Source organism: Anas platyrhynchos, chromosome 13 (genome assembly GCF_047663525.1).
Source record: "Anas platyrhynchos isolate ZD024472 breed Pekin duck chromosome 13, IASCAAS_PekinDuck_T2T, whole genome shotgun sequence".
Taxonomy (NCBI): domain Eukaryota; kingdom Metazoa; phylum Chordata; class Aves; order Anseriformes; family Anatidae; genus Anas; species Anas platyrhynchos.
In genome coordinates, this window is record NC_092599.1 from 357,772 (window position 1) to 378,159 (window position 20,388).

The window sequence follows — 20,388 nt, forward strand, 5'->3', positions numbered from 1 at the left end:
TTTTACATCTATTTTTATAGAGAAGATGGTTAATTTCAGTTCTTGTTTTCTGCAATTAGGAACTCTACAACTTCAGGCGTTTTCATTTAGCAAAAATGAGGCTAAAATGATTTTAGGCTTCAGTTGTCAAGCCTAGGTGCTTAAAATAAAAAAATATACATGCAAAGGTGGTGAACAGGTAATTAAAAAAAGACCTCTGAAGCATGAGGTCTTGTCCCCTGAGCTGAACAAGTTCATCCTCTCACCATTGAGTTTGTAAAACAGAACTGCGCCGCTTGCAGGCGTGCTCCTGGCCAGGGGCAGGGCGTGGAGCGCTTTGTGTACCCTGCCTGTACACTTACACGTGCAGGCCGGCATTTTTTTTGTTGACGTTTGGCAGAGCAGTAGGGCTCGTTGCAAACAAAAATACACATTCAACCATGCCATGCCAAATGTATTAATTTAATTGTTTTCTATATTTCTTATACTATAAAGTGTTAGTGACCAAAAGGAAAAAAAAGAAAACCCTTGCCCCGAGCGTGTTTTGAAACGTCTTTTCCGTCGAGGTACGGTTGCTAAGAAGGCAAACGCCAGAAATGGAGTGGGAAGCGGCTGTGGTGATCCTTGGTTCTGTTTTCCCGGGGAGAGGGGGGGCAGCCCCGTCTGTTTTTCCTTTTAGTCCGTCTCCTGCCTCGCGCTGCCTGTCAGCCGGCCGGCCCCTGCTCCCCGCCTCCCGCTGCAGCGCGCCCGGCCGGGGGGGCCGGGGGAGCCGGGGGCGGCCTCGCGCGGGGCAGCGCCTGGGGCCCGGCCCGCCCGCGCTCCCGGCAGCCGTGGGCCGTTCCGCCAGCTGCGGCCCGCGCGGAGAGAGGGCTCGCGGGCCCCGGCGCCGGCCGAGCCCCGAGCGCCGGCCGCCCCCAGACCCTCCGCGGCAGCGGCCGCTGCGCCGTCCCCCCGGGCCCCGCCCTCGCGCAGGGGGCGGCGCCTCCCGCCCTTCCGGCCGCGGCGGCGCCATGCCGATGAAGGGCCGCTTCCCCGTGCGGCGGACGCTGCAGTACCTCAGCCAGGGCGACGTCATCTTCAAGAGCGCGGTGAAGGTGATGACGGTGAACTACAACACGGCGGGGGAGCTGAGCGAGGGCGCCAGGTGAGCCTGGGGCTGCGGCGGCAGCGCGCCTCGGCCGCGTCCCCGCCGGACCCGTGGCTGATTTCTCCTCCCTCCTTCTAGAAAGTTTGTGTTCTTCAACGTCCCCCAGATCCAGTACAAGAACCCCTGGGTGCAGATCATGCTCTTCAGGAACATGACCCCCTCGCCCTTCCTGCGCTTCTACCTGGGTAGGTGGCGCCGGGCCGGGCCCCCAGCGAGCGCCGCCTGCGGGGCCGTGGCTTGGCGGGGCCTGCTGGGCGCCGCGCCTCGGCACTCCCTGCCGCGGGGCAGCGGGCTGCAGGCATCCTTTTGGCTTCGTGCTTTTAGAGTGCGCTCTTTGTAGGCGCCGTGAAATTGCGTGTGGTGGGCAGGGAAGGGGCTACGGGAACGCCAGCTTCTGCCTGATTTGTTTTTAACAGACAGCGGAGAACAAGTTTTGGTTGACGTGGAAGATAAAACCAACAAGGAGATAACTGAGCACATTAAAAAAATCCTGGGGAAAAGCAAGTAAGTAACAATACGCCGATGTACTCAAGTCATAGGATGTAGCACACGTCATAATACGGTCCCTACAAACTGGTCAAGTCTGTAGGATTTTTTTTTCCCAAATAAATGGGCAAATTTAACCAGGTAAAGCCATCCTTCTGGAAAACTGTGTGTAGGGAAGGGACAGGAAAGGCTGCCATTCAGGCTTCTGATGGTAACAAACGAATCTCTTTTTCTAGAGAAACACTTGAAAAAGAGGAAAGAGAAAGAAAAAAGCTATCACATCCAGCAACGTTTGGGCCCAAGAAGTATCATCTGCGAGAGTGCATGTGTGAAATTGAAGGCCAAGTTCCCTGCCCTGCCTTTGTGCCACTACCCAAAGAGATGAGAGGAAAATATAAAGCTGCTTTGAAAAATGAAGCATCAGCCTGAAATCTCAAGCCATGCAGTTGCTTCCTCAGGGTTGGGTGATCAAGGTGCTTCAGTGAGAGACAAGGGTTAAAACATCCTGGAAACAGGAACAAGCAAGTTGGTGTGATACTGACATTCTTGTCCCATAATTCTTCTAGCTACAACTAGAATAATTAAAATGAAAAATATTAAATAAATGTAAGTTAAAAAAGCAGCTTTTGTTGTGCCAGTTTTACAAAGCATTGCAGTCAAAGCTGTGTGAAAGCAAGAAGGAAAACTGACCAGAGCTATGTTTTGTACTCATGCCTACAGATAAAAGGTTGTAGAAAAATAGCAGATTCACAGAATGGCTGATGGTGGAAGGGACCTCTGGAGGCCATCTCCTCCAGCAGGGACACCTAGAACAGGCTTTGATGATCTTGAAGGAAGACTCCACAACCTCGTGGACAACCTGCACAAGAACTCCATCACCCTCACAGCAGATGTCTTTTCTGATGTTCAGAGGTATCTGTTCCTGTGTTCCAGTTTGTGCCCATTCTCTCTTGCCTTTGCACTGGGCACCACTGAGAAGAGCTTGACACTACCATCCTTGAACCTTCTCTTCAGGTATTTATATACATTGATAAAATTCTTCCTCCCCCCCATGTGCTTTCTCCTCTTTAGGCTCTAAGCCTTTCTTTGCAAGAGAGATGCTTCCAGCCCTTAACCCTCTTAGTGGCTCTTTGGACTCTAACCAGTAGCTCCAAGTCTCTCTTGTACTGGGAAGCCCAGAATGGGAGCCAGAACTCCAGCTGTGGAGTAGCAGTAGTACTTACTGGTTCTATGGGGAAGGATCACACAGCGTCCTGGCAGTAGTTTGCCTGATGCAGTCCCCAGGATCATGTTTGCTTTGATATAGAGAAACTGGGGATAAAAGTTGATTTCTCTTGAAGCAGAACAGGGTTCCAAAGACTTGCAGAACATTTCAAATGTTCCCACCCATTTCCAGCTTGTACTAACTGAAGACAGCCAGATGATATACTCCCAGCTGAAAGTGCATGCTGAAACGAAAAACCCACATGCAAGGGAGAAGCATAGCTAGAAACCTTGGCTTCCAGGTAACTTGCTTCCAGTCAGCAAGTTCATTATGCTTCAGACACCAGTGCTGCTGCTCTGTAACTGATTTTCCTTCAGCTGCTCCTGGACCCTGAGCACGGTCAGAGTAGCTTCTGCCTCACCAAACAATTACAGTGTACCTATAATAGTATATAAATACATGATAGATAGTACTACATTGCTTTGAATTACATCGTTGCATATACCATTAAGCTAGGATTGTCTATTTCTGCAGTAATTTGCACATACACTAGTATTTCTGAGCAGGTGGTTGAATACAAAATTTCACACCTATGTGAATGAGCAACCTCTAAAAATCATCAAGGGCAAATACAGCACAAAATAAATGTTTATTTTATCTCTGTTTACAAAGTTTTCATACAGAGTAGTGCATGCAATTTTAACAAATGTCAATGCAAGTTATTTATTTAGCTTTGTGGTTATGAGTCTTCATTTTGTTGTGCCTTGTGAGCCTTACAGCAATCCAAATACCAGCAAATACCAAAATCCAAATACCAGTGAATGTCTTCACATTAGAGATGACTTCAGTATCAGATCGCTAGTCACATTTAACACAGACACTGATTATGAGGTATGCTAGTCTGTTACCTGCTTGTAAAAATGTTGTTACATATACAATAAGGATACTTTATTAGTGTATTAGACTGAAAATACAAAGAATGCAAGATAGTTACAACAAGGAAAAAACACTTCTAAAAGCAAAAGCTGAAACCACTGAAACATTCTTTTTGCATCAATATCAAAAGAAGTTCTGGGTTACAGTGCAGGGAGCAGTCCTCTTGACTCACAAACTAGTCTGTCTTAAACAGTTACCTTATACTACTACTTTAAAAACAATTCTGTGTATAAAGGGGGATAAAGTTTAACTATCTTAATGTGTCTCTTTATCTTGCTGCCTTCCTAAATGTAGTGCCACAGGGCACTTAGGTTGTGCTACTTTACAGCCTTTCAGAATCCTTTGTTCTTTATTTCATTTGGTGCAAAGTAACACTTAGGGACTCAATCAACAATAATAAAACACCTAAATATACACCCTCAGGGTCTTACAACAACCCATTCCGCACACCTTTCAAACTCAGATTTATACTACAGTAGAAGAACAGCAGTGTTCTTCAAGTGGCTGCTCTAAGTTATTTTGATCATTTACTAGTGTTACTGAGGATATGTTTTGTTTCTTTGAAACAGAAGTTCTACAAGTCCGTACCTCCACATGTTTACAAGAAAGTAAAACTAGGGTTCTTGCTGTTTAGGTAGCATGATTATATTTGTGTCTCAGAAACATTACGTGATGTTCACATTATAGCAATGCTATTCATGTTATTGGAGACATAGGTAAAAGTGTCCTGGTCCATACAACTGCACTTGTGTAAGCCCACCATTATTAGTGCCGTACAGTGCAATCTGCCCAATTTCCTCTATTTCAGCTTTAGTTAAATACACCCTTTTGACTAACTCCTCCCAACCACCTTTTCAAACACCAATGCCTGACGATGAACCTCTGTATCTCAAAGGCAAAAATCAAAGCAGCTGAGGCACAGTCTTTTGCAAAGATACATGCTGACTTAACAGTGAATGATTCTACATTTCAGTGTCAGTATCTTCAGAAGCCCAGCATTAAGCCTCCCTGCACCACAGGTGCTGGCCATCCCCTAGCCCTCCCCGAGGTCACAGGTTCACACCAAGACTCCAATCTGGAGCTTCTTATTTAAGACAGTTGTGCCTGATTCTCTTAATTTCTTTTGATGGGAATCAAGTATAAGATAGGACCTGCTATTTGGCACCATCACAGCCCAGTTTTCACTGAATTCCAGTTTAGTGGCACTTCAGCTCTCCATTATAAACAGAACTTCTGTTCTCTGAATGCTATGAAGAGGGTTCCAGTTTTACAGATAAAAGAAACATGATCATTCCATTACCCAGAAGACATAAAGGAATATACAAGTTCCACGATATAGTTAGGAATTGCAGGGTCACCTTTAAAACTGTAGTTTGTGCTAGCCTGACATACTTCTCCCTGTGAGTGAGTATTTAGGTATTCATTCCCACACAGGTAGGTCTCTGAAGCCAGTTCAGCTTTCACTCTTACACTGCAATTTGTGCCTAGAGTAACTGGGAAATTAGAAATGATGAAAGGGCAGCACCCAAATTTTACTCATGAATTTTTATAAACACTTTTTAAAAGTTACTCATGTTAAGATCAGTTACAAAGTTTTTCCTCATAGTCTTAAAATCCCTTTTATGTATTAGCATTGCACAAAATTGATCTGCAGCCTGTGTATTCTGTATCTCAAAGAATCACAGCAGCCTTTCAACAGCCCTTTCCTGTAATTCCATTAGGGCAATTAGGCTAGCCTGTAACACTTGTACTGTGCCATTATCAAAAGATGCACGCATTTTAGAAACATTTTCATCTCTTTTGTTGAGTGCCGCTTGAAAAACCAATAATACATCTAGTACAGCAACACAAGAGAAAGGAAAGATGACGAATCAACCCTGAAACCATTTCCAAGTTGCAGTTCCCCGTTACCACCTAACTCTTTTGACCAAAATACACAATATAAGACCAATTACCACTGAGAGGGTTATAACAAGTTATTGTAAAAATTTCTTAGTATAAGTGTTCAAGACTAGCAGCATTCCTCAATTTTCTTTCTTCAAGGCTGAGTAGTAGTGGAAATACATAAATGAAAGTGCGTAAAAAAATCCCACAACATTCTCCCAATTCCCTCTTGTAACCTGTACTCCCGTTTATCTGTTCTACTTTCCCATCTTTAACAGCGGACATGAAGTAATTATTACACAACCCTACTACTGCTTCAACAGTTGGATTTCTCCTTTTGTTTTGCTAAGGTGTACTTCAATTCCTTCAAGTTCTCTGTCAGTACCTCCACCTCATCCATTCGCCCACTATGTTTGGCATCAAATATATAGGCTTTGATATTATCTATCTGTTGGAGAAGCAGTTCCTCCTCTATAGCCTCCTCTTCTGAGATCTCATTGCCATCCTCCACTTCAAAGGGATTGGTAGAAGATCCCTCTTCAAATGGATTCCCAGAATTCCCCCCAGACTTTTGACATGGATTTTCATCCTCTTCAAAGGGGTTTGAAGTACTGACAGATGCTCCATTAGTTTGTTCATCCTCCTCATTCTCAAATGGATTATATTCTTTCTTATCACTTTGTACAATAGCGTTAGAGAAAGAAATCAGTGGAGAAATGTCTTTGGCAAATGGGTTAGCAGGATCTTCCTCTGATAGAGGGGTATCTGTTTCATCTTCAAAGGGGTTTAGACAGGCTGCCCTATTTTGGTCTTTGTCGTGCTGTGGGACATTCTGGGGTTTGACTGGAAAGATAAAGTTATCTTTAGCTGGCAGCTGTTGAACAGCAGTAGTTTCAGAACCTGGGTTCCCTTTCATCTGAGTACTATCCAAATCCAATCCATGTGCTATCAAGTTCTGATTCTCTTTTGTAACTTCATGCTGATGCTGCTTGACTTCTCTGAAGTCTAAGGAGTGTGTCCTTGAATGCTGAGACGTGAATTTGTGGTGTTCTCTTTCCCATTCTTTTTCACAAAGGACCTGAAGTTCTTCCCTCTGCATCTCTTCCTCTTCTGCCTGTTTTCTAGAAAGCTCAATAGCTTTCAGAGTTTGTTGTTGATCGTATTCATCCTGAAGCTGCCTCAGGTTCTCTTGCAACATACGGACCTCGTCTAGCCGATTAGCTGCTTTTGCTTGCTTAATAAAGGATGTGATGTTGTCAATCTGCTGAAGAAGTGGGTCTGCTATCTCACATTGTCGAGATACGCTAGATGTAGGTAACCAGCCTTCAGATTTCCTGACTGTTCCTTTTTTTAGGTGACTTGCATCACCGTTAACTGCAGCTACAGATCTGGAAGTTGAATCCTTCTGCTTTTCCTCTTGTCTTCTGTGTGCTTCAAGAGACGCCTAAAACAAACATGGAGGGAGAGAACACCACAATTTATTTTTTTACTACCCATAGGTACAAAAAGTTAGGCTTTATCTACCTTAGACACTACTGTCACAAACAAATCAGTTCCATTTTTGCTTACTCTGCAGAAAATGGTCATTTTCGTAATATTACCTAGATGCTTCCCTTCAGTTTATTTGTGAAGGTACTTAATATCCCTTCATATCTGCCTGTACAAACTTGAGAGCAGTGACAGTGCTATACATAAAGCAGAAAATGCCTAATCCAGCTGTCCAAAGAGTGGCCTCAAACTGATTTGTACAGTAACTGTATCACAGTCAACTATAGCAGGTACTTCTGTAATAGCGCACCAGTGTTAAAGATCACTGATGATACTAGCTTTTGGAATGCAATGATTTTTGTTTCTCAACTTCTACCTCAACATAAAGTTGGTTTATTTTACATTTAGTGATGTTCTCCCTCCTAACTGGAAAAAAAATAAATCCCAAACCTCTCTGAAGATGCATCCTTATTCTTGATTTATTTTTTTTTAAACCACCTAAAGAAGTCTCCGAATTCTACTTGTGCAAATGAACTCCAGAACACAATTTGAAAATCCTCATAAGCTAAGATACCTAAAGGCCTTCTGTTGCTGTACTGCAGAGCAACAGCATAAGTAAGCAAGTCACTGCTGCTTTCTAGAAGTACCCAGCTCTCAGTACTGACCTCTGTCTCTCTGTTCTGGGTAGAAATAAGATGACTGTATTACACAAATCCCTGAAAATGGACACAGAATGATCACCAAAAAAATTTTTTTGAAGTTCAGTGTTAAGGACAGCTATTCATGCATACACACAGAGGTACTAATACATTAAGATTAACTCTGAGTTGTAAATAATTGTGCATGTCTTTATAAGACTTTGAAGGAGGCCCTCATACAAGATACAGATCTTAACCTGTCTTACCATATGTAGTCTTCTCTTCTTCAGTTCTTCATACTGATCTTTGGTTGGCAGGGACATTAGGCCAAGCAGTTTTTCCTGGCAAAAAATTGAAATACTTAGTTTTACTTGCAGGCATTCAGCCTAATTTTTAGGATTTTTTTTTTCCTTTAATATAGAAATACCACCAACAGAACACAGACAAATAAGAGGGACTTCTACACTATAGTTACTGCTGCAAGTCTGAGCATATCTTGGCTGCCTTAACTATACCGCTAGCTAGGCTCAACCTCCACCAGAGACAAAGCAAAGATTCTTAAGCCCCTGAACACAATACTGCTCTGACTACACTATTGATTCAGTGGAACTACAGAAAAATCCACAGAACTAAACATTCTGTCAAAGTAGTTTTAAACCACAGGGATGCCTAGCAAAGAAGAGAACACTACATAAAACAAAGTTAGCTCATATGTTTAATTTACCTGAACAAAAAGTGTAGCCGAGTATCTTATCATTCTCTGAAGCTGTAGTGTTTTAGGATGAGGTTGGGGCTCTTCATGCAAGCCCAGATTCAAAATCTTCTTACTGAATCAAAGCAAATGTACAATCTCATCAGTTCAAAAACAAGGGCCAAGGAAAATACAACAGAAAATGAGGCAGACAATATCAAATTAACATTTTCCAATGTTCTTTTAGGTAAGCCATTCTAGATATTACAAATTGTAACACTTAAAAAAAAAAAAAAACTATGCCTCTATTTGTCTCCTCTGCACTTAAGCTATTTTCACTACAGAGGAATGTATGGTTGGAAAAGGAAGTAGAGCTGGATAGTGCACAGGAACAGTATCTACCTTTCAACATCCTCATTACAACTGAGCAGACAAGTTGACTATGAATAAGCAGGTAGATGTTACACAAATGTAGGCCCCAACAGTTGAGGATAAGAAAAACTACAGAAAAGTCATTACAAAAGGATATCCAGCACAAGCTGTATTGGAAGAGGAAAAAAAATATATCCTGTTTTTCTTTATTGTTATGATGCACATGAGAGAAAGCAAGAGACAGCGCATGCACACTTCCTTTACCTTAAGGCATCTATAAATTCATATACTCTTTGAATCTCCACTCTCAAGTCATTTGCATGTTCAAGATTGTAAGTCGTCTCCCCGGCACTAAGAAATAAATACAACTTTATTGTAAGCCATGCATCAAGCTAATAATAAATACAACGCAGGAAGTTATCCCAAGGAGATATCAACAACTGTAAGGATAGTCAATCCTTTAAAAGGCTTTTATTTTGAGCTCACTGTGTTTAAAAGCCTTTTTGTTCTGACAGAAGTGGAAAGTGATAATCAACTTACGAACATGAAGATTTAGTAGATCATTTTATTTATGATTTTATTATTTACACTCACAAGAGAAATTGGATTTTAATACAAGAAGAATCCCACTATCAATAATATCTAAGATATACAGAATCTAACAAATACATTTATTCTGTGTTTTTTTTTTCCAGGCCACTGGGTGCAGAAAAAAAATGAAACAAAATGAATAAGCAACTATACCACTAAAATAGCTCTCTCTGCTTACGTTTGTCAGAAAGCAGAAGTCTACAACCCCACATGAGTGTCATACTTAAGATGCTAGCAACTGACTGCATCTACACGGATATCCAATCACTAGAATCCCATATTTATTGAGAAAACAAATTAACATTTAACAGGGAAGACTCTTCACCAGTTTCTAAGCTTCCCTCTCCTTTTATACCTCAAATACACAAAATAACAATCAAGCCCTCAAAAATAACTTTTCAGGACTCAGTACTAGTCAGAATGAAGTATGCAATGCAAAATCCTTAGTGTAACACTTATCTCTTAAATCTGCAGAACTTGTAAGATCCTTAGTGGGTCAGCTGAGTCAAAAGTGACCATACCTTAACATTTAAATATCTGCCTCTGTAAGAATTGAACACAGACATATAGTTGTATCTGTGTTTCGATCTACTAAGTGAGATCTAAATAAAGGAAGGAACCCCCCAATTAATTCAACAACATAAAAAGTCAGGAAGTCAAGTAGGGAAAACAAAACAAGGGTTTTGTAAGGGTTTAAAGAAATGCAAAATGTGATTGTTGTTACAATCCTTTTGAGGGGAGATCCTAGTGCTCTTTATGAGGTGATCAAACATTGTAATTTGGGAAGGAGTCAAGATCCAAGTCAGCACAGTATACACAATGTATGCATTTGTGCATACTGCTAATTCTCTGGAATTTCCAGTATGTTATTAAAAAAATATTTTAAGTAGTACAAAATTTTAAAAGATTAAAGAAAAAAAAAACACCCCACTTCACATCTCCTTTGGAACAACTTCCAGAAATTTGCTGTACAGCTTCCTTCTTTGCCCTATAAGCTCCTTGAAATCCATCAATTTCAGCAATACCACAAATGGCAGAAGTGACTGTTTTATAGCCAAGAAATGTAATGTTTTTCCCTCTAGTCTTCACTACTCTATTACATTTCATACATGAAGCACATGTGGCAGGCTTATATTACATTCATTCAGTATGGCAAGTCTTTCAGCAGGTCATTACACTTAAGGACTTAAGTAATGTAAGTCCTAATTATATTCAGTTCTATAACATTAAATTCTGACTATGCTTAAATCAGAAGCTGTATTTAAGACTGATAAAACCATAGAACTTATCCCATTCTACAAGTTGAAAGGCTAACCCTAGCATTTATTACTTTTTTATTATTTTTAAATACAAATTTGTGGGAAGAAACCCAAAAATCCAGGCACCCAAATGATGCACCAAAAGTCTGGAATTAATAATAAGTCATATGCTAATTAGTAATAGAACACAGGGATGGCACTCGTCAGCTTTAATAATCTATTCCATTAATTAACATGGGGTTTGGACAGGTATTTGTCTAGATTTTTTTTTTTTTTGAGTACTTTCTCATGACCTACACAATCTTGTAGCCTTAGCACACCACTTCTTTACTACTTCTCATTCTTGCAGTTGCATAAAAATGCATATATTCATAAACAAAATTAGCAAATAGGGCTTACTTTAGCGATTCTGCCATCTTTATATATTCTGGTGCCTTCTGGTCAACCTTCTCCATACAGAGTCGGAGTTTCTTATTTAAAACAAAGTGTATAAAAAGAACTCACGTCAAAACACAAATGTAAGCACATGCTGACATAAGCCTTTCAATGTGCCTATGCACACCCCCAGCTAACAGTGATGAAAGCCCTTGGGCTATTAAGGATCACAGTGCCCTTCGACTGTCCTCAGAATACAGATGCCATGGTCATGAACAGAGAGAGGATCTCTGTACCCCTGCAAGGTGAACTTGAATTCAGAAGCTATTCTGATGGGAAACTTAGGTAACTTCTAGTCTTAGTTTCTTCATAGAGAGCATCAACAGAAAGTCCCATTAACCGTGGGACTGGGAGAAAGGTTTACAGACTGGATTGAATACCCAGTGACTGTCAGTACCTGCTATCAAAGCATATTTGAACATAAAAGTTCCAGCCATACACTTGGTCAATTTAGATGGTTCCAAGAAGTATTTCCCACCAGTGTGAGGACAGAGTGCTGACAACATGAAGTTGTACAGTTCCAGTGCAGCCCATTAACAAAGCGCACAGCACGTCACTGGTTTAATAAGGACTGTTTGGAGGAATCGCAGTTGACATAGTTCACAATTTTAAGAGAGGCAACACAGAACTGTTAGTTTCAGATGCAGAGAATAAAGCTGTGCCTTAAAATGAGGGTTTAAGTTATCATGGGATATAAGTACTACATGGCACCTGGCTCCATCATTTCAGATTTTTCTATGTGGCATCAACACCCATTACAGTCTATCTGTACACAGGCAAATACTAAGCCATAACGAGCTTGGACATGAGAGAACAAGCTAGAAACCAAGTAGCAACAACTGTAGGTATATATACTGAGTATGAAAGCAGCAAGTAGCTTCATTTTACCTCATAGAGTTTCACAATCTCTGGAGTGTATTCTCTCTCATCAATCTGTTGTTCTCTTTTCAGCAGGGTGTCTTTGCAGTGCTGACAACAACGGATTCGGTCATCATCCTTCTCATCCAGAACTGAGCTTACACTGCTTATGCTGCTAATGCTGCCACGGCGGGAGCCATGGACGCTATTAGGTGAAGAGCTTGGACTAGTATGAGAACTCAAGGCCTCTTTGCTGGCACTGGTGAGTTTGCCTAAAAGTTACATACAGGTAATTTTACCTTAATTGGAGAGGCCAACAGATTTTACCAACACAAATTAATTGCACTTTTAACTGAAGCTACTATTACCAAGAATAGTAGAAAACTGTCTTGAAGAAGAACGACATGCAAGGAACCCATGACAACCAGATCTACAAGTCAGAATTTCAGTATTCACTGTAAGATCCTGCACTATTCTAAAAGCATCTAGAGAGCGCTCTGCTGGGAACCACTTACATTCTTTATGCCTAGGATAATGTGAGAATGTTTCTGAGTTGAACGTTGGACCTTGCATAGTTATAAAACAGTGTGTGGAAAACAGCAATGTTAATGCTGTACTTATTTTTGTGCTTGAACTCTCTGAAGATCCCAATTAACATCATTTATTTCCACAGAAAATAGTTTCCTCTCTAGATAAGAAAGGAAACTAAAGTTGAAAGTACTTCTTAAAAGGCTTGTGGATGAATTCCCTTGATGTCAACATTTGGATAATCGTGGTCAAGATTTGAAATACCCACAGTAGTTAAATGTCAAGCACTTCTAGAGTTATAACTCCAAAAATTTATACCTCTAGAGCTATGGTACTCAGTACAATTTTGGAATATGCCACATCTAGTAATATTATGTACTAGTATATTCTAGTAACTTTTTCAGCATTATGTAACACTTCCCAATCTGAAGAAGGAACAGAGACAAAGAATATAAAAATCATTCTTACTCTGTTTTGCAGACAAGTGTCTGCATGGAACTGACTGACACACTGCAGAATAAGTTTCCCACACAAACAGAATATTAAGCTTGTTTTCTTGTTGCAAAAAGCCAGGATGCCATTAGCACACTGAGTGAGATAAGGAAAGGAGGAATTAACACTACCCACTGCACTTACTTGCCAAAGGAAGACTGACAAGTTCCATGCACTTCTTGCACATAATAGACCCACAAAGGCGGCAATGGTGACGTCGATTTCGAATACTGAACTTACTGCCACAATCTGGGCAGAATGGAACATCCTGATCATTGACCCAAGGCACAACAGACTTCTCTATAGCTACAATCAGGTGGAGAGGGGGAGGAATACATACAATGTAAGATATTCATTCAGTTAATTCCTTTGCTGGTAAACTATAGCAGCAAGTAGTCTGAGGTAAGCTCATACCAACCTCTTATTTTAGCGGACTCTGTATTTGCTCTGTCAAACGATGTAAGCTAGTAGAAGACAAACAACAAATTCAAGAAAACTGTACTTTTGTAAGAAAAAAAGGCAAGAACTCCACAACCTCCTAACCCCCCATCCCATCCAAACAGGAAAAGTCTGCCATTTTTAAAAGCCTGTTTCACATCAGATTCCTGCAACCTTCCTGATTGTTTCTAATGCCATATTCAGACAAGTAGTGCTAAACAATTACTGCCAAATCTGCTCCAGTCAGAGCATTTGGACATAATTCTCAGATCATCCAACATTATTGCAAGTAAAAATGCAAATAAATCAGATGTCAGTGGTGGACTTTGCTGAATGACGAGCTGGAAAAATCCTGACAAACGTTAGGGAGAAACTTTGTAAGGTAAAAGATGGAGAAAACATACAGGAAAAAAACAGATGGTTCTTAAGTACATGAAAGCAGCATTCTCAGTTTGAAAACACTGCATAGAAACAGAACTCATGTGTGCAGTACAGAGTCAGACCAAACTACATAAGGATAAAAAAAAAAAAAGAACAGTCACTTGTAAAGAGTCATAATTTACTATCCTTTAAAAAGTGCACTGCTGCATAAATGGGCACCCTTCACACTAAAACATGACTACATGTCTAGGAAACATTTAAGAGACTAGAATATTAAAAAAAAAAGCAGCAAAATTACCTTTTCTAACCTGATTATTAACTTATTGACTTCAACTACATAGTGATCAATCCTGGCTGCTCGGTGTTTCTTAAAATCAGAAAGATGGCTTCTCATAGCACCTTGGGAGAGAGCAGAAAGTTTTCAGAGTCACCTAGGTGTTTTACATGGATTTAAATACATATAAATGCCTCTTGAAAAGCAGCTATCCCTTCTTTTTCACCATTTATTTCTCATGTTCAAATGGCATTTTAACAACATTAGTATCCTAAGTTTTTGTGGTTCTGCTCCACATAAAACATGTGGATTAAAGCCTAATTAATGGTGTTTTATTTCTACTTAAAAAAAAAAAAAAAAAACCAACTAAGAACACTACATTAAAAGAGAACATCTGCAATATTATTATTATTTATCTCCATCCCTCAGTTACATTTGGCAAGCTATTATCAGCTAGCACTTATCTCAAAACCAGCTGCCGTTATTTCCTGACTGTATCTGGAACAAAGCCAAGATGCAGGTCCAGTGAATATTTGAGGTCTACACAACAGCACCTTCTCTTTCAGATTTTTGATCATCCTTCTCACTTTCAGAGGTCTGAACAAAATCCTCAATCACAGTTCAGATTTACAGAAATGTCATCACCAAGTACACAGAAAATCAATACAGCATCTATTTAATACACAATTCATTCTCAACAAAATTGGGTTTAAGTTTTAATCCTTTTCTTAATAACATAAACCAGATATTGAAAAATCAAAGACAGACAAAATATAAGTTATCTTTCTTCTGACTGGTAGAACACAAAAGCAGATGTTGCTCTTTGACACTAACTAAACAAAGGACAATGTCACTTCCTCATTCTAATGAAATAGGTAAAAAAAACCTCCATAGCCGAATTCATAGGAATGGGAGAGCCCCTCTGGCTAACTGAATTCAATCTGTTTTGGAGACATTACAGGACCCCTTTCACAAATCCACCAAATCCTATTCTGAAATCCTTAAGGTTCATATTCCCCACTCTGATCAGAAACCTTCTGTTAATTCACTGCTTAAGTTTATTCTTAGCTACTAATTTTGACTATTTCAGCAGCAATCATGGTATGAAGTCAAAAGTACAATGATATACAGAACTCAGACTCAAAGGGCAAAGTCCTCATCTGCCAGCAACACAGGAAAACTCCCAGGACCCACAAGAGACAGTGCTGTCTCCTCTCCCTGAAAACAACCATAAATTTCTGCAATAGTAAAAGGCAATTTCCAGTAACAGTATTTGTAATTAATGGCTCAGTCACCATATTAGTTAACTTTTGCAAAGTTTAAATCTATAGCCACCGTTGTTTTATTTTTGTTTGATTAATTTAAACCTCTTTTTAATGTGAGATTACCTATACCTCAAATTCAAAGAAATAGTTGGAAGAGTTTAAATCAGGGGAGAGGCATTTTGTCAGGCATATAAGCTAACATCTATTTTAACAGTAACCCAAAAGGCATAGATTTAATATAGCAATAGCTTATTACTCAGTAAATTATCTGTTTTGTTAAAAGCTACAAGATACATGCAGAACACCTCAAAGCTAGATGAACAGTGCTATATATATCCAGCAAAACTCAACAGCTCAGGTACACTGAAATAACAATTAACCATGCTCTCAAGGGGTTTGGGTCTTGATTCTATAACACACACACACGCATTTTCCACATCACCCCCATACAATGTAGGCAGGCTGCACAGAATCAATATGCAAGCCATAACCCCATGCTACAGTAAATCAAATGCAATACAGACAATTCCATGCAGCTTCAGCAAAACCGTTCAATTTCCCCAGCAAAGATTAAAATCAGAGTTACACCCCTGCATATCACTCTAGCTCTCCTACCTACTTCTTGGGGCTCCCACATGTATGGATCTACTCCACCATAGCTGAATGATTCATATCGTTCCTGAGATCCAGAATCAGTTCTGTCATCTTCTTGCTTCAGTAGTTTCTTCTTTGCTCTCTTGGCCTTCTGGACTAGATCTGAAAAAGATAAACCCACATACCAAACAGGAGGCTGTTAGTTACCCAGTATTTGCCATATGTGAAACCAGCATGGAATGCTCCCTATCTTTCAACACAAATCTTTTTTCTTGTTAAGTCAACACGTCCTGTTTAAAACCAGAGCTTAGTTCAGAGTCACAGGTGACACTAAATGCTCTTTGTTATCTGTCAAAGTAGTGCTAAGGTCCTAATAGCAAATCAATAGTTTTAGGCACTCCATTCAGGGACATCACTGTAAACAGTAAACCGTACTGAATTGTGGGACCCCATGCCACAGCACACTGGGACACCACGTATGTACTCTCTCTTAATTCCCAGTGATTTGTTTTGGTTTTGAGTGTGTTCAATACTTTCTTTGTATTTTTGCACAAAGTCCAAGTTCAGAATTTCAATATGCTTGTACATCTAAATAACTTTAAAATTAGAAAACAGATCACTGCATTATTTTCATACAAATGCTAGTGAGAGGAGAGCAGTCTCCTGGGCCAAAAATAAGACTGGGAAATTGAAATTTGAGCATTTTTATTGCCCTTGTATCTGTACTCTCCTCTGGATATTCTATCTCCTAGAATTAGTTCAATTAGAACAACAACAAAACATAAAAAATCAGAATGCAATTGAATTTTATATTCAATAAAAGAAGCATTTGGGAAACCTTAGGAAGACTAAGCTGTTGTTTTCTTCATATCACAGTGAAAACCATGTTGTTGTTCTGGCTTAAACACTTGACTGAAGCAAGCATCTGTAATTCACCTACTTACTACAGCAGCGTGCCCATGAAGAGAACGTGACTGCAGTACTGGCCAGTCTACCTCCACTGTCCAAGAAAAAGACAGTGCTAAAAGCTGAGATGTAAGCAGACTGATGGAAAGCAAATTCAAGACTTAAATACTCAGCTGGGCTACTCGTAAGGTAGGCTTGTTAAAAACACAAACTTTCCTCAGAGAAGAGACTTTTGAAGTAATGACCGTTGATCTCCAAGAGCAGGGAAAAAAGTAACAGTGAAGACTTTCTTTATGGCACACACAGACCTACCACCATATTTTGCATATCCTTCCCTCCATGTAAAACAATACTATGTACACTTGGGGGGGGAGGAAGTTGTACCTTAGTTTACAGGAGTAACGAAGGGATTTTTCACACATCAGTAAAAGCCAGTAGTCCCCGGCAGAACTCTGGAACGCTCCCTGCATCTACAAGTAAAGAGCTCCACCATCCAGTCCTTCTCCACCTTTTCCCCACCGCCACCCTTCCTTACCCATCCCCTAGAGTTTCAGCTGCTGTCCCGCCCAGGGAGGAATGAGCCGGTACCCGACAAGTACAGAGACCCGTGCTCTGCAAGGCCTTTGCCTAACGCTGGGGAATCCCCCTGCCTTACAGCGGAGGGTTCTCTCGCTAAACGCCCAACAACCGAGCACCCGCCAGGCCAGGGCCCGCCAGCCTCCCGAGCCAGTAACAAAGCGGGAGCGGGGCCCTGCCCGTGCCGGGAAGGTCGGGGCGCGGCGCCGGGAACCGCGCCCGGCCCGGCCCGGCCCCGGCCCGCTCGGACGAGGCCGGGACCCCGCAGCCCCTGCGGCCGAGCGGCTGCCGCTGCCCGGGGCCCGCCGCGCCGCGCCCTTACTTCGGAGCTGCGCCCTGACGGCCCTGTCCTCGCCCGAGTGCTCCTCCTCGTAGTGCGCCTGCAGCTGCTGGAACGCGCGGAGGTCCTTCAGGCACAGCGGGCACAGGAAGCCCTCCCGCACCTCCGCCGGGTCCCCGAAGGGCGGCGGGCAGCCACTCGCCATCGCGCCGGCTCGGCTCGGCTCGGCTCAGCGGCGACCCTGCGGCGACATCGTCCTGCGGCTCCTGCAGCGGGGGACGGGGCGTGCGGACGGGCCCCCCGCGGCCTTCCCCTGCCCGCCGGGGGGAGCCGGGCCTGGCGCGCCGGAAGGGGCCGCGGCGGGGCGGGGCCGCGCAGGCGCGGGAGGCGGCACGCAAGGGGCGGGGCTGCGCCGGCTGCCGAAGGGCCCCGCCCCGCCCCGCCCCGCCCCGCCCGGCCGAGGGGCTCCGCCGGCCCTGCGGCCCTCGCCTCGCCTCAGCCCAGCCCAGCCCAGCGCAGCGCAGCCTCGTTGCGGCCCGGCCGGCGGGCAGCAGGTGCGTGTCTCCAGCGGCAGGGGGCCGCGGGCCGCCGCCCGCCCCGGAGCAGCAGCGCCCGGCGGGGGGCGGGGCGAGCGCCGGGCCGGCGGGGGGCGGGGACGAGGGAGGCGCCCGGGGGCCGGGCGGGGGGCGAGGCCCGGCCGTCGATGCGGGCGGCCGCCGCCCCCTGCCTGCCGCGGGGCGCTCCGGGGCTGTGGCGCGAGGGGCCGGCGGTGGCTGCGCTGCCCGCGGAGCGGAGCGGGACGGGACGGGGCGGGGCGGGGCGGGGCGGGGCCGGCCGCGCCCCCCGGCCGCCTCGCGCCAGCCGCCCCCCGGCAGCGGCCGCAGCGCTCCGTGCTCCCTGTCCCCTGTCCCCTGTCCCCTGTCCCGCCGCTCGGTGCACCGGCACGGGGAGCGGTGTCGCCGCCGTGCCGGGCCTGACGTCCGCCCCTTGCGCCGCCCGGGCTGTTGAAAGGCACGCGTTGGGGCAGTGCGGGAAGCCCGCTGCTGCTCGCCTCTGCCGCCAGAGCGGTCGCGTACATGGACGGCGAATCCTTGCAAATCCCCCGCTCCGGCGCTGGTTCCTGTTGAATCCCGAGGGGCAGGAACCTGCGCTGGCCCGCATTCTCCATGAGGCAGGGGAAGTCATCGGACGGTGCGGTTATCGTTCTGCTTGCCCTGTTAGAATGACGGGTTTGGAGGCAGAGATTTTCTTAGGCATCGATGCTCGTTGTGCTCAGGCGTTGCCTGCCTGTTTTGGGTGGGTTGTCGCGGCTCATGGCCCCCAGTCTCATGCTCAAGGCTTGGCTGTTCAAAACCGTTCTCAGCAAGGGTCGTGGAGGGGGGTGTACTTTCCAGGGCGTAAGTTACAAGCAGATGCTCAACTCCCAGGGACTTCAAATCTGAGCTAAAAGATAGCAGGTGGTTCCAAACGGGGCAAGTGGTTCACCTGCAAACTGTTTTAGTAACCGTTTTAATTTTTTTCACATTCGTGCAGCCTGGCCGTTGCGGGCTGACTATTACCTGACCACCATCAGCATCTTGTCACATTATCAATGAATCTGACCTGCTTTGTATTTATAATTCCACCATCCAGCAAAGCGTTACAGGAAATCAAAGTCTTAAAGCTGAACTGATTTAACCACAAGAGTAATTTAATTATATAAATAGTCAGACTCACTGAATGTTTACGTATGCAGTTTCCTGTTTAGTATTGTTATACTCTACTTTTCAAAACCATGCGGTCATGATTCAGTTATGAAAAGAGAAAGGCAACTGTGCAAATAATAAGGGCTGTGAGATCTGTGCTTGGATGGGAGGAAATGAGAAGGGTGACAGTAGAAATAAGTTAAAAAGGTAAGAGTAGATGCAGGACTTGTGATGGTGTGTGTTTAGGTATTTCTGTTTTCTTGTTCCTGGTGTGTGCGTTTTGTTCTTGTAATGAGAAGTGTGGCTCTCTAACGTGGGTGTAAGGAAGGGACAAGAAAAGGGGTAGGGGGAGAATGGAAGAAGTGGCTGTCACCAGATAGCACAACAAGCATGACTGAGAGCAACTGAGGACCTGCTAGGGGACTTTGCAGTGGATTTTACAGCCCATAGGGCTGCTTAGCCATTTGTTTTACTTTTTCTTTTTTTTTTTCTCGCCCCTCTTGCAGCACACAGGATAATCCTGACTATGAGCCGTAGGGCCCTCGTGACCCTGGCAGCTCCATCCTCTCCCGTTCTGTCATTCAGAAGTAGTAAGAGTCAGGTAGTAGGAAGAGGGACACTGTTCTGAACAGCAAGCTCTTTCCTTAAATCTGCTTTTCTCTGTGGCGTCAGTAATTGCTCATTTTCAGCAGGGTGGTTTTAAAAGCTCCACACATGAGGGAAATGCAGTGATTAAAGTCCAATAGCCTCATATTGGACTAAACAGTACAGTGAGAAGGACTGTTACAGCAAGTTGTGATGAGGTTGACAACATTCTGGGATGTGTACTACAAATCAAACATTGCACTCACTGAATCTTTAGTCAACGGTGTTCTTTTGCATGTTCTGCCTTTGACTACAGACCATGACAGAGCATTTCACCAAATGCGTCTTTCTGAACTACAGATAAAAATACAAGTTGTGTCAGTCGTTTTTGAAAAGAGAAATCTCATTCAACATTT

General features: G+C 43.4%; 3 protein-coding genes across 10 annotated transcripts in view; 2 read left to right on the top strand and 1 right to left on the bottom strand.

Annotated features, from left to right (window-relative positions):
* The first annotated feature begins 926 nt into the window (after positions 1 to 926).
* MRPS25 (mitochondrial ribosomal protein S25) lies at positions 927 to 12,567 on the top strand. 3 transcript variants are annotated; one of them, XR_011812616.1, is made up of 6 exons: positions 927 to 1,123; positions 1,205 to 1,311; positions 1,543 to 1,630; positions 1,849 to 2,218; positions 2,333 to 2,626; positions 12,062 to 12,567. XR_011812616.1 is itself a non-coding variant. In XM_027467815.3 (4 exons), the coding sequence occupies exons 1-4, from the start codon at positions 990 to 992 to the stop codon at positions 2,039 to 2,041; spliced, it is 522 nt and encodes a 173-aa protein (XP_027323616.1). In that variant the 5' UTR covers positions 927 to 989; the 3' UTR covers positions 2,042 to 2,234. The 3 variants fall into 3 exon arrangements, 1 of the variants encoding a protein (XP_027323616.1); XR_011812617.1 differs by lacking the exon at positions 12,062 to 12,567 and adding an exon at positions 3,009 to 7,583; XM_027467815.3 differs by lacking the exons at positions 2,333 to 2,626; positions 12,062 to 12,567 and having other exon boundaries at positions 1,849 to 2,234.
* Positions 3,447 to 18,050, bottom strand: RBSN (rabenosyn, RAB effector). Of its 2 annotated transcripts, XM_027467801.3 has the most exons (11): positions 17,745 to 18,050; positions 15,962 to 16,102; positions 14,106 to 14,206; positions 13,407 to 13,452; positions 13,133 to 13,294; positions 11,999 to 12,240; positions 11,075 to 11,145; positions 9,090 to 9,176; positions 8,487 to 8,589; positions 8,029 to 8,103; positions 3,447 to 7,080 (listed from the first exon to the last, which is right to left on the bottom strand). In XM_027467801.3, the coding sequence occupies exons 1-11, from the start codon at positions 17,905 to 17,907 to the stop codon at positions 5,953 to 5,955; spliced, it is 2,319 nt and encodes a 772-aa protein (XP_027323602.1). In that variant the 5' UTR covers positions 17,908 to 18,050; the 3' UTR covers positions 3,447 to 5,952. The 2 variants fall into 2 exon arrangements, with proteins under 2 accessions (XP_027323602.1, XP_027323603.1); XM_027467802.3 differs by lacking the exon at positions 17,745 to 18,050 and having other exon boundaries at positions 15,966 to 16,102.
* Positions 18,051 to 18,124: 74 nt separating this feature from the next.
* The window catches only part of TMCC1 (transmembrane and coiled-coil domain family 1), a 135,627-nt gene continuing 133,363 nt past the window's right edge, over positions 18,125 to 20,388 (top strand). For 3 of the 5 annotated variants that reach the window (XM_072044561.1, XM_072044562.1, XM_072044563.1), the window contains exon 1: positions 18,125 to 18,256. The gene's annotated coding sequence lies outside the window, so the exon portion shown is untranslated. Of the gene's footprint in view, positions 18,257 to 18,753; positions 18,894 to 20,388 lie in introns of those variants that run through there. The other 2 variants (XM_072044567.1, XM_072044565.1) reach the window with 2 other exon arrangements.

Bases quoted from the DNA above. Each gene is read 5' to 3' on its own strand.
- MRPS25 (XM_027467815.3), top strand. From the start codon at position 990: ATGCCGATGAAGGGCCGCTTCCCCGTGCGGCGGACGCTGCAGTACCTC. The intron at 1,124-1,204 runs GTGAGCCTGGGG...CCCTCCTTCTAG, and splicing joins GAGCTGAGCGAGGGCGCCAG to AAAGTTTGTGTTCTTCAACG. The intron at 1,631-1,848 runs GTAAGTAACAAT...CTCTTTTTCTAG, and splicing joins AAAATCCTGGGGAAAAGCAA to AGAAACACTTGAAAAAGAGG.
- RBSN (XM_027467801.3), bottom strand. From the start codon at position 17,907: ATGGCGAGTGGCTGCCCGCCGCCCTTCGGGGACCCGGCGGAGGTGCGG. The intron at 13,453-14,105 runs GTAATTTTGCTG...GTCTTCTACTAG, and splicing joins TAATAATCAGGTTAGAAAAG to CTTACATCGTTTGACAGAGC. The intron at 13,295-13,406 runs GTTGGTATGAGC...ACCTGATTGTAG, and splicing joins AGAGTCCGCTAAAATAAGAG to CTATAGAGAAGTCTGTTGTG.